The sequence below is a fragment of the Jatropha curcas genome, chromosome 9 (genome assembly GCF_041381405.1).
Source record: "Jatropha curcas cultivar XTBG-Jc1 chromosome 9, XTBG_Jcur_1.0, whole genome shotgun sequence".
Lineage (NCBI taxonomy): Eukaryota > Viridiplantae > Streptophyta > Magnoliopsida > Malpighiales > Euphorbiaceae > Jatropha > Jatropha curcas.
This window is the reverse complement of record NC_143159.1, coordinates 22,063,704-22,076,265: the sequence shown is the minus strand read 5'-3', so window position 1 is coordinate 22,076,265 and position 12,562 is coordinate 22,063,704. Positions and strand designations below refer to the sequence as shown.

The window sequence follows — 12,562 nt, the reverse complement described above, 5'->3', positions numbered from 1 at the left end:
TTATCAATAAAGCTGACGTAATATGAGCAACCACTCAAGGATTTGTCACCCATTGAGCAAACATCAGTTTGTACCAATTCTAGAATACCAGGCTTTCTAGAAGGAGAAGGGGATCTTTGAAAGGAAACTCTATGTTGTTTACTAGACAAACAATCAGTGCATATTTTTAAAGGCAAACCTTTCGAAGATAACATTTTCTTCTTGGTGAGAGTCTCCATTCCTTTCTCACTCAAATGACTAAGTCGTTTGTGCCACAACTCAGCAGATGAATCTTCAACTACATTCACCACTCCTGTGCAAACTTTGGCTTGGGTGTAGTAGAGGGTGTTGAACTTTCTTCCTCTTTCGAACACCAGGTTACCTTTGGAAAGCTTCCAAGTTCTGTTGACAAACATATTTGCATAACCCAATTCATCAAGACAATGAACTGAGATCAGATTGAAATTTGCCGTAGGAGTGTATCTCACATCTTCCAGCCAGAGATCATAACCAGCATTGGTTTTGATGCATATTGTTCCAATGCCGCAATTTTTCACATATGTGCCATTCAAAGTCCAGTCATGACCGTAATCTCCGAGGGTAAGTGATGAAAAATATTTCTTCTTTGAAGATATATGATATGAACATGCAGAGTCAATAATCCAAAGAGATTGTTGACTGGTGGAACACTCACTGAGACCAACATGAGAAATCAACGCACTACCATCACCGATTACGTCAACATCAATAGCTACTGAAGCTACCTCCATATCGTCTTTCTTTTCCTAATCATTTTCTTTGGCTCGTTCCTTCTTCCACTTTCTACAGTGCCTTTGGATGTGACCGGGCTTGCCACAATGATAGCAAGTGACACCTTTTCTTAACTTGGATCTTCTCCGTGAATTGTCACGTTTGTTTGGATTTTGGGGGTATCTGGTTTTGCTTCTCCCCCTCCTCTCTGTAACTGTAACGAGTGCATCTGAGTTGCTACTCGTACCATTCTCCTTACGTCTGGTTTCTTCATTCAGAATATTTTCTTTAACTGTGGTTAAGGTCAGATTCCCCTCTGACACATTACTGAGCGTGACAATCAGCGTCTCCCAACTGTCCGGCAAGGAACTCAATAAGAATAGTGCATGCACTGGTCTTCTAGCACTATTTTTGACGTCGTCAATTAGTTCAAAATTTCTTGGAATTTGCCCAAGTGATCTGAAGCACTTTCGCCATCTCTGTACTTTAGATTTACAAACTTTCTGATTAAAAAAGCTTTGTTCTGGGCATTCTTCCGTTCATACATGTCCTCCAACGTCTTCCAAATTGAATAGACATCTTTCTCATGAGCGATATGATTTATGACGCTCATTTCAACAGACTGCCTGATGGTTGTGACTGCTTTTTAATTATTCGACTTCCAATCGGTCTCATTTATTGAAGTTGGTCTGACTCCTTTCAACTCAATTGTTTCAAAGATATCTTTGCAGCATAGAAGATCTTCCATTAATATCTTCCATACTGCATAGTTTGATGAGTTGAGTCTAACCATGGTGCCTGTTGTTCTATCGTCCGTTTTTTACTTGTGCAGAATATTATCACCAACAGAAATCGTATACGTGAATAGTAGTATACATGAATAGTGACCGTATGCGTGAATAGTAATAGTATACGTAAACAGTACCTGTATGCGTGAATAGTAACTAGACACGTGAATAGTACTATGCGTGAATAGTGCTGGGCTTACATGAAACGGACTCAACAACGGTCAATAGTATTGTTCACCATTTACTATTTTACTATTCATCACTAAGTCGATTTTACAACGTCTTTCTCAGTAGACAGAACCAATGGACTCGTCATAATTTTCTTATCGTTGTGGTATATTTATTCTCAAAATATATCCACGGATTCGGTACCGCTATCTGATCGGCTGGACCTGCCGAAACCTTCGGATCTGATACCACTTGTTAGGGCTCGGTGATAAAATTACTAGAATAATTATGCAACGAAAAAAAATGACACACAGAAATTTACATGGTTCACCCTTAACTGTTTAGGGCTACATCCACGGGACCAATTCTGAATATTTCTTCCACTATTAAAAATAGTAGGATTACAAAGAGAGTAATACAAAAATAGTAGCACTCAAATGTGTTTCCCAAAAACACCCCAATTATCCTCACTATTTTTTCCTACCCTAATTTTAGGACTCTTCCTAAAACTAGATAACTATCTACCTCTCAAACACAGATTTTTCTTTCTCTTCTGTGTTTATTCTTCTTGTTGGTGTGTTGAAATGAACTGAATCATCTCCTATTTATAGGAGAGGCGGACGCGACCAAAAAGCAAATCGTATCTACCGAAATAAAATTATCTTCTCTTCTTTTATTTTCAAGTTGTGTGTGTCCGATATGTCGGAGGGACCCACCACGTTTTCTTCTTCTCTTCCTCTTTTTTTTTAATTTTCAAAAGTGAGTCACACTGCGTGAGCACCGCCATAACACAAAATTCATAAACTTGGATAAAAATTAGTCTCCAAATGCTTTGACTTTAAGGCCTTGAAACAAGAGGGATAACATGAATGGAATATTTTTGAACAGTGGTTACTAGTTGATGGTTGTCGATTCCACCGAAAATTAATTAATGAATTTTAATTGCATAAGTGGTAAATTCAGGTCGAACCCTAGAGACTAAAATCTTAAATTTTGTGATATTTTGTAAAGAGAAAAAGGCGGGTTGGTTTTTGAAAATTCACTTAGAGAAATCAAAATAAAACTGACTATTAAACTTAAATTGAAACTCAATCTAATAAACATTCAATTCAAGGCAATTTATAATCCAATGTATAAATGATCACAGATAAATTTTGAATGAATTAATCTTTGAATACTTAACTGAAACTTACCAACAAGCATGATAAATTCCCTGACTTCTCTATTACAGTTAATTTGAGCCCAGCACCCTTATTAACTCTAATTATTAAATGAGGAGGTATTAAGCAATCCTTTTCAATCTAATAAAAGCAGTAAGGACAGGAAGCAGTTAAATTTGAACAATAATTTAAAAAGCATAAATAATTTAATTCAACCCTATTGTTTCTTTAGATTATTACAAAAAACTTGGAATATAATCAGTAAAACCTAATTGCTACTAACACTCAATCTTTCACAACAATTACGGATTATGAAGATGAAATAGCACTTAATCCTACCAAATAATTAACTAATAGGCCTTTTTAGCAAATCACCCAATAGAATTAACACCTTAATTATAAGAAACAACAGATATTCAAAGAATAATTATTTAAATAAAGAACAAGTCTCACAATTATACATATGGAAATTGAATGCCTTGAACTGAACTAAGAAATTAGTCACTCATATTCATGCCTTTCAATCACTAAAACAAAAGAAAACGAAACAAACTCTCAAATTAGATGGTGAACTATGTGGGAAGAAAAACGTCCTCTACTGCTCCAGAATTGCAACTATATATAGCCTCTCAAAAGACCCAAAGAATCTCTAATCACTTGGGAAAATAAAAAACAGTCAACAGAAATCTTTATTGTTCTGAATTCTCTCCCATTTTGCAGCAACTTTCTTTTTGAATTTGATTCTGACTTCTTCAACAAACTTGTAGATCTCCTTCTCACCTTTCTAACGAACTAAGGCTCGCCCAAAACGGACACTCACAGCAGAAGATACGACCTAAAAACCAAATCAGGTTGAAACAGATATTTTTGCTCAAAACGTGATCTTTTATGGCGTTTTTGGCAATCAAAACGACCTCACTTCATTTAGTTGTCTTCACAACAACTGTAGGGCCATCTTCTAAGATTCAAATGGGCCTGGGCTGAGCTAATTGTGGCTCTTGGAGCTCTAGATATGTCTTAAACAATAAAACCCGTTCATGCATGTTCATTCATGACATTTGTTCTAGATTCAGAGCTCTTTTTGATGAATTTCAAGGCTGAATTGAATCTTGCCTCCTTTAGAAATTTGTAGAGCTCCTTTCTATCTTTCCAATGAATCACAAATCAATCAATTTGAACATCTATACATTCAGTTATGCCTGAAGAAGAAAATAATGGTCAAAATATTAACAATGCGGAAAATTCGTCAATTAAATGGTATTATTCAAAAAAATAACTTCGATCATGTCTAATTGATAAAAATTGGTCAACCAACTGATTTAAGCTTGAAAACAACTCAAAAATACCAAAAATATTAAGAATAAAAGTGACAATTTATGCACATATCACTAGTTAATTAACGACACGTGGTATATTAATCTCAGGAAATAAATTCTTGTTAACTTATATAGCAAGTCATCTATCTATCTATATCTATATAAATATATAATTTCTGAGGCATGCATGTTGAGTTGATATTATTTTTCTTTTGCATTTTTATTAACTTTTGCCATAAATTTAATCCAAATTTCTATAACAGAATTCCAAAATGAGCATATAAATTACATTAAATTGAAGAAAATGACATATTTGTTCATTTCAACCCAGCAACGGAATGTTAATTTGGTTTAGCTATTTCATGTAACTAGTCTTGTACATGCGCCCTTGCCTGGATATGTAATTTTTCTTATTACATAAAATAATAATATTATATTAATATTTACCGAAAAAAATTGTAAATGTTGATGATAACATGATATAATTATTTTATTTATTAATTTCAAATGATATTGACAATGTTATTAATTTCATTAATTATTAAAAAAATGAACCGAAGCATTTTATTATTTTTAAATAATATTAATGGTATTTGATTAATTATTACAGAAAATCTTAATCAGATGAGCTGATATTAATGGTTTCATCATGGAGTAGACATTTTGTTTAAGAAAATTGGTCCCAAAATCTCAGATTATGAAATGAGCTGATATGATTATAATAAAAGGAGATGCTTTTGAAATGTTAAAAGCTCGAATCAATAAACTAATGAATCATAATAAAAGGAGATTATGAACATTCTGTATTTTCCGAACGACTTGCAGTTTTCTTTGTTTGTTTTACTAATGGTTACTAATATATTTTGACTACAATACTTAAAAATTAACATCAATCACAAAGGATGCTGCTTGTGCAGGTTCCTTTTGTTCATGGAATGGTCTATGGCAGCTGGGCTTTTCTCGAGCTCTAGGGGTATGCTTTGCTTTGGATGCTGAACTATGGGGTGTTTACCATGCTCTGCTAATAGCATGGGATAGAGGATGGCGGTAGATTCATTTGCAATGCGATTCTCAATTGGTTGTCGATATGCTTCAGTCTCGACGGGCAGTTAGCTACCGCAATCATAATTTGTTAAGAGATTGCAGTTCTCTTCTTCTTCGTGATTAGGAGGTGAAGGTCATTAAAATTTACAGGGAAGCTTACTTGGTGGCGGATTTGTTAGCAAAGGATGCAATTCATGGTCCGCGTGACGTAGTGTTGTTTAATTCTCCTCCTACCGGTGTTCATGACTTGCTTCATGCTATCGAACGGGTATGGCTTGGCTTGGGATGACCGCGGTTCAATTTTAAATTAGAATCGAACTGAAACTGAACCGGTCAAAATTGACACTAAACCATGGTCAATGATTTTGATTCTAAAACCGTAATCGAAACCGTAAATTTAAGGTTCGATTCAGGTCCTTCATTTTTTGAAACCGAAACTGGCAGTTCCGATTTTAAGGGTGAAAAACGTTTTCTTAAAGAAACTCCCAACTTTTATGTTGTTTTATTATAGTTTTTTAAAGTAATTTTTAAGAATTTTTATTAAATTGATTTAGTTTTTTTCAACATTAATATTTATTAGTATTATTTATTCAAGCTATAAATCTTTAAAAAAATATTTTAAAAAGTTTAAAATATATTATTTAATTTCGGTTCGACACCGAAAAAAAATCAAAACCAACGGTTTCAAAACTGTTTTAGAAACCATCTAAAAGCGATTCAGTTTTAGTTCCACTTTTTTTATAACCGCAACCGGCGGTTTTGAAATCCAAACCTGCCGTTCTAAAACCATGGTCATGCCTAGGCTTAGTAAATTTGCTCTGTTGGTTAATGGGCTTTAGACTCTCATTCTGTTTTTTTTTTTTTTTTTTTTCAAATATTAATCACAAAGGTAGCATTGTCAAAACGGACTATTCAGCCAGGCCCGGCCCACGTAGACTCGATGTCAAAACAGGCCGAGCTAAAAAAAGCTCGTTAAAAAACAGGACTCTAATATTTAGACTCGATCATGTCCGTTTTTAAAATTGCAATTTTACGACTTTGAAAATAAAATGTTGTCCCTTATGAGAATTAACGTGAACCTTTTATATATATATAGTTACACGATATAATGATTATATACACAATAAATATAAATATAAATATAAATACAAATAAATAAATAAATATCAATATATATATATATGAGAAACATTTAAGAGTATAATATATGAAAGGCACAGATTTTTATATGAAAGAATGATATACCAATTTTGAGAACTGTAGCATTAGTTAGAGGAAATATAACACAGGTGGAGTCTGCAGAAGAATAAATCTTGAATTAAATGCGAAACAAATGTTTGAGCACCACAAAAGATTTTTAGACATTGAAACAACACCAGATCTTCATGGTCTCGAATCAAGTACAAGAACACCAAAGACTAATTCTATATGATAGTTAGATAAAACAGTTGCATACACTTTCTTTTGAACTTTGATCAATTGTTTGTATTTAGGATTTGTTTCTCAATTCTCCCTCTTCTGAAACTTGAAAGCTGAAGCAGAGATGCGAGACAGAAAAATAAATAAAGCACTACATTCCCAGAACTACATAAAATTGAAAATCACCATCATGAAGCTTGATTAGTTACTTATATTGAACTGAAACGTCAGGGATTAAACTAAAAAATTATTGTTTTTGTTAAAGTTAAAAAAAAAAAAATATATATATATATATATATATATATATATATATATATATATATATTCACATAGGAGGCTCATTTCAACTCTCTCTCCCTCAAAATAACTTTACTGAAAAGATAATTCTTCACCATAAAATATCTCCTCTCAGAGGTCCGAATCCATCGACTCAATCACATATTTAATGCAAAAAAAAAAAAAAAAAAGGATAGTTTGCGGACCCGTTGGGCCTGGCCCGCCCAGGCGTTGATAAAAAATGGACCGGGTAAAAAAGCTCGTTTTGAAAACGGGCCTAAATTAATTTTTTCAGATCCGTAAATTTATGGACTAGCCCGGACCGTCCCCGGGCTTAGGCCCGTTTTGATAGTACTACACAAAGGTAGGAATGGTCACAGTTCGGTTTCAAACCGGAACCAAACTGAAATCGAACCAATCAAAACTGCTATTAAACCGTGGTCAAAGGTTCTGGTTCTAAAACCATAGACTTAAGGTTCGGTTCCAATTATTTATTTTTTAGAACCGAAACCTGCGGTTTTGGTTTAAAACCGACGGTTCCGATTTGAAACCGGGAAAAACATATTCTTAAAGACACTCTCGATTTATTTTTTTTGTTTTATTATAGTTTTTTAAAGTAATTTTTAAGAATTTTTATTAAATTAATTTAGCTTTTTTCAACATAATATTTATTATTATTATTTATTCAAGTTATAAATCTTTAAAAAGTATTTTAAAATGTTTAAAATATATTATTTAATTTTGGTTCGAAATCGGGAAAAAAGTGAAATTGATGGTTCTGAAACCATCTTAGAAACCGTCTAAAAATAATTCGATTCTAATTTCACCTTTTTTATAACTGGAATCGGCAATTTTAAAACCATAGTACCTATACAAAGGAGATTTAAAAGATTTGTTTAAAATGATTATATTCCAACCATAAAATTTACATGCAAAATAACATATAAATGGATATGAACCGCGAACTTTATCAAATTTACCGATTGAATAATTTGGGAATTTTTTGTTTTTACTGAACCCTCGAACTTGTAATGTACTCTATACACGGACGAGATCAAAGAGTGTATTAACGCTCATTTGAAATGTTATAACTAGGATTTATTTAAATTAATGTAGGGTTAAAAATTATTTTGGGTGATTATTATTGGAATTAGGTATAGTTAGAGTTTATGATCACTGTATATTGAAAAAATAATAAGTTGATGCATTCGGTTAAAACTTTTATTGTCAAACGGATAATTATTGATTTTAGATCCTAATATAATATTATTGCACAATTTGGGGTTGGGCCAACCAATGTAAAAATGTTCGTGTTAACCAATTAGCTAGCTAGCTTTACCCTTATATGCTCTTGATGGATTTGATATTTAGTTGATGTGGAATTCTTAACCTCTATAAAACGTTATATATGGAATTCGAGATATAATTTGTAACTGTGTATTAAGAATGTGAAATTATGGAGGAAAAAATTAAGAAAAATTCTTATTGTAGTTTGTGTTCTTGATTTGATTTTTGGTGGACAGTTATGTTTTGTTAAATTAAGGCCACATCAATTTTTGCATAGCTATAATTTTGTAGGAGAATGTACTTGGCCTCTAGTTTTAGAACACCATTTGGATCACCGACGGAGCTAGGGGTTGGGATGGCCTCCCGCCCCCTAACCAAATTTAAAAAAAAAAAAAATTATCCCAAAAATTATTGAAATTTTTTATTTGACTCTTTAAAATAGTAAATTTTTTCAATTCAGCCATTCCTTTTAACTCCTGAATTTTTTTTAGCCCCTTTAATTTTAATTATTGGCTTCGTCATTGATTAGGATATATAGTCAAGTTTTGAAAAATGTCTAATGGGCAAATGATATATGAAATTCTGAGTTATTCTTATTGGATTCAGTTCATTAAGTAGTGAATATCCTGGATTAAAATTTGAGAATGTCAGAATTTGTAGTCTGGAAGTAAGATTACAAATGGTAAAGCTGTAATTATCTTGGGCTTGGGCTTAAAATCCAATTATTTTAAATTGTAATTATCTTCAAGGAAAATTTGTTCTCATACTCATGTTAAGTTGAAATTTTCTATCAGAATATCAAGTCACTAAACTTTAATTTTTATTAAAGCTAAGCCCCCAACTTTTATTTTCATTAAAATTAAGCTTTCATTCAATTTTTGCCCTTAGTGGCTAAAATTTACTGTTTACAGGTAATGTAGGATATAGCTTTTTTTTGCACTTTCTATAAGACCATCTTCGATGTAATTGTTGATTGCATTAATTTATTTGCCAAGTCTGAAAAATTAAAAGTTAAAAACAAAAACTTTTTCTAACGATATTATCTATTTGGTCTGTCAATATAATGTATCAAAAAGAAATAAAGACATTGTCTATCACGCTCTCTGTTTTCAAAAATCTATTAGACTGCGTGACTCAGCTTTTTGTTCTTTTATTTATTTATTTATTTATTTTTATTTTACTTTATGCTTCTCTTTTATCTGCACTTAAACTTCTTCTTGCGCTAAAATTGATTTTCTTATTTGTGCATTGGAGAACCATTTTTAAAATTTAAAATCTAGAAATACACATTTAACCACATCACCATCCATAACTTTTATTTATTAAAACACATCAGCCACAATTCATGATTGCATTGGAGATCCTTTAAGAATGTATGAAATGGAGATCTTAGGAATCCTCTTATATAAATAAAGGTAAACATACATTTAAGAAGGAATCATTGTCTTAACATTTTAGGTTGATATGCAATGCTAAATTCGCGAATATATTCTTTAACAGGATCTATAAAAAATATATTTTCTGATAAAAGTTGGGGAATATTTAAAGGTGGTGAGCTATCATATTTTACATATATGATTAAGTAATATTAAAGAAAACTAAATATATACTCCATCATAAAAAGGACAAGGAGAAAGGAAGGATGCCAGAAGAGATGAAGCAATATATCCATTAATTAATTAATGTAACATGGTGGTGGGCTATCCTATGTCACATGCACGACACGTACAACTATATATTCTCACAAGCAAAACTTCAAACTTTCACCCATTCCTAAATCACCAACTCCACTGCCACATTACAATATATATATATTCAATCAAATCCATCATCAGCTAACAATAAACTACTAGTTTGCACCAAAGTTTTATTTGTTCGCGTTGAGTTCTTGAATTATTATTATTATGACTGATTTTAATCCTCCAGAGTACAATGTCCCGACTAATATAGATTCGCGACAAGCACATCCATAAAGAGAGGAAAGCGCTTCCTCCCGAGTATTTAAAGAGACTTTATATTTAGAGTTGAATATAAAAAAATCTAATTAAGCTCCCTACTGAATGTTTAAAGGTACTTCATATCCAAGATTCAAATTTAAAATATCTAATTAAGAGATAAGAGATTCCTGTCATCCTATCTCACTGCTGTATATTTTGAGTTATTATTATTATTGATTGATATTAAAAATTAATTCTGTCCCTGTACGGTACAAATATTTCGTCTATAAAGGCCATAAAAACACATGAAAAATGATTCAACGGGAGAGCTGTAAAAGCTCATTGTTATATAAATTAATATAGACACACACACTGTCACACACACATACATATCTGTTCCATCTCATCAATCTTCAACTAATAATGAACTTCTTCATCATTTTCCTCTCCTTTGCCTATTCTTTTCTATCTTTAATTTGCTGATTAATAATCAGTTTTGGTACTTGCTATAAGTTGAATTCTAGCTCTTACGATATGTCGTCTTGGATTATTTTTCTTGTGTTGTTGTGCTCATTGGCGACGCTTTCATCAGCATCGCTTAGAGTGGGATTCTATAAATCAACATGTCCATTAGCAGAAACAATTGTGAGACGAGCAGTAAATAAATTTGTTTCTCGCAATCCAGAATTAGGGGCCGGCCTTATTAGAATGCATTTCCATGACTGCTTTATCAGGGTACTTATTTTCACCTGTATCTGCTTCTTCTTCCATTTTTTTTTTTTATTTTCAGAAAATTACAAAAGAAATTAATATGTGAATTCATGATTTTTGTATAAAATAGGGAATGCTGTTTAAAGAAAACAGAAACCATTGATTTATTCTACTGATAATTAAGTATGTATATAACTTGATATTATTATTTACTAGTCTATACTGATATGACACTAAACTAATATGTATCAAGTGATGCAATCAGGTTTGAATTTACAGGAAAGCCTATTGGCTCGGTTTAGTTATGGGTTTCCTTAAATTTTCCGTGGTAATATATAATGAAATAAATTTATTTTCTGATAAAAAAAAATAATTGTCAAGTGGCAATTTATTATATGGTGTAAATTTTTACATCAGTTAGGACTTACTATGATACATGCAAACACCCAGGTGTTTCCGAGTTTTGGAAACATTTTATATGTCAGCTTCTGAGTTTCTGCTGATGCTATATATAGTACTAACAGTGTTAATAGAATTAATTACAAACAACACTGTTTTAGATTTTTTTTTTTTTTTTTTTTTTTTTACATTTTTGGCTTTTCTTCTTAATCCTAATTCGATAATTTCTGTTTACAGGGTTGTGATGCATCAGTACTGCTAGAATCCACACCAGGAAAGCCGTCAGAAAGAGAACACAGAGCTAACAATCCAAGCTTACGAGGTTTCGAAGTAATTAACGAAGCCAAAGCACAAATAGAAGCAACATGTCCACAAACAGTATCATGCGCAGACATTCTTGCATTCGCAGCAAGAGACAGCTCCAAAAAACTTGGAGGCATAAACTATGCAGTTCCGGCAGGAAGGCGAGATGGACGCATATCAAACGTAGATGAAGTAGCACAAAATCTGCCACCTCCAACCTTCAATGCAGAACAACTCTCACAAAATTTCGCCCGTAAAGGAATGTCAGTCGATGAAATGGTGACATTATCAGGAGCCCATTCGATTGGAATATCGCATTGTTCTTCATTTTCTAACCGTCTTTATTCTTTTAATGCGACCCATGCTCAAGATCTGTCCATGGATTCTACATATGCAGCTTTTTTGAAGACTAGGTGCCCTAATGATGGGGGTTCTAGTAGTGATCCAACGGTGGCGCTTGATCCTACCCCTAATCAGATGGATAATAGATATTATATGGAATTGAAGAAGAATAGAGGATTACTGACTTCAGATCAGACATTAATGAATAGTCCCTCAACACAGAATATTGTAATGAATAATGCAAGAAATAGCAGACTGTGGGCTGCTAAGTTTGCAAAGGCAATGGTTCATATGGGTTCTCTTGATGTTCTTACTGGTACTCAAGGTGAAATTAGAAAACAATGTAATGTCATCAACTAATTAAGCTCAATAAAACATTTCACAAATTTCTTTTTCTGTCTTTGTTTTTCTTACTGATTGAACCTTCGATGATGCAAAGGTTATCCGCTATTACCATTTGAGTAGATCATTTATTTTCATTGATTCCTTCATTTTTTTATTTATTGAGAAGATTTGGGAAATTCAATTTGGCGAAATAATTAATCCGTTATTTTTGTCCTAATTGATCCTAATTCGGCATTAAAAGATTTTTTCTTCCATAACTCCTATTTTTCTAGTTTCCGATTTTAGGTAATTGCAAATCATTTTCAGCAATATATGTCGAAGTGCAAAATTCATTCAAG

At 32.4% G+C, this 12,562-nt stretch overlaps 1 protein-coding gene across 1 annotated transcript; it reads left to right on the top strand.

Moving 5' to 3' along the window:
* The first annotated feature begins 10,463 nt into the window (after positions 1-10,463).
* On the top strand, positions 10,464-12,241 carry LOC105636990 (peroxidase 5). The gene is made up of 2 exons (XM_012220392.4): positions 10,464-10,859; positions 11,472-12,241. Exons 1-2 carry the CDS (start codon positions 10,659-10,661, stop codon positions 12,237-12,239), a joined length of 969 nt encoding a protein of 322 aa, XP_012075782.2. The 5' UTR covers positions 10,464-10,658; the 3' UTR covers positions 12,240-12,241.
* Positions 12,242-12,562: the final 321 nt, after the last annotated feature.

Bases quoted from the DNA above. Each gene is read 5' to 3' on its own strand.
- LOC105636990 (XM_012220392.4), top strand. From the start codon at position 10,659: ATGTCGTCTTGGATTATTTTTCTTGTGTTGTTGTGCTCATTGGCGACG. The intron at 10,860-11,471 runs GTACTTATTTTC...TTCTGTTTACAG, and splicing joins TCCATGACTGCTTTATCAGG to GGTTGTGATGCATCAGTACT.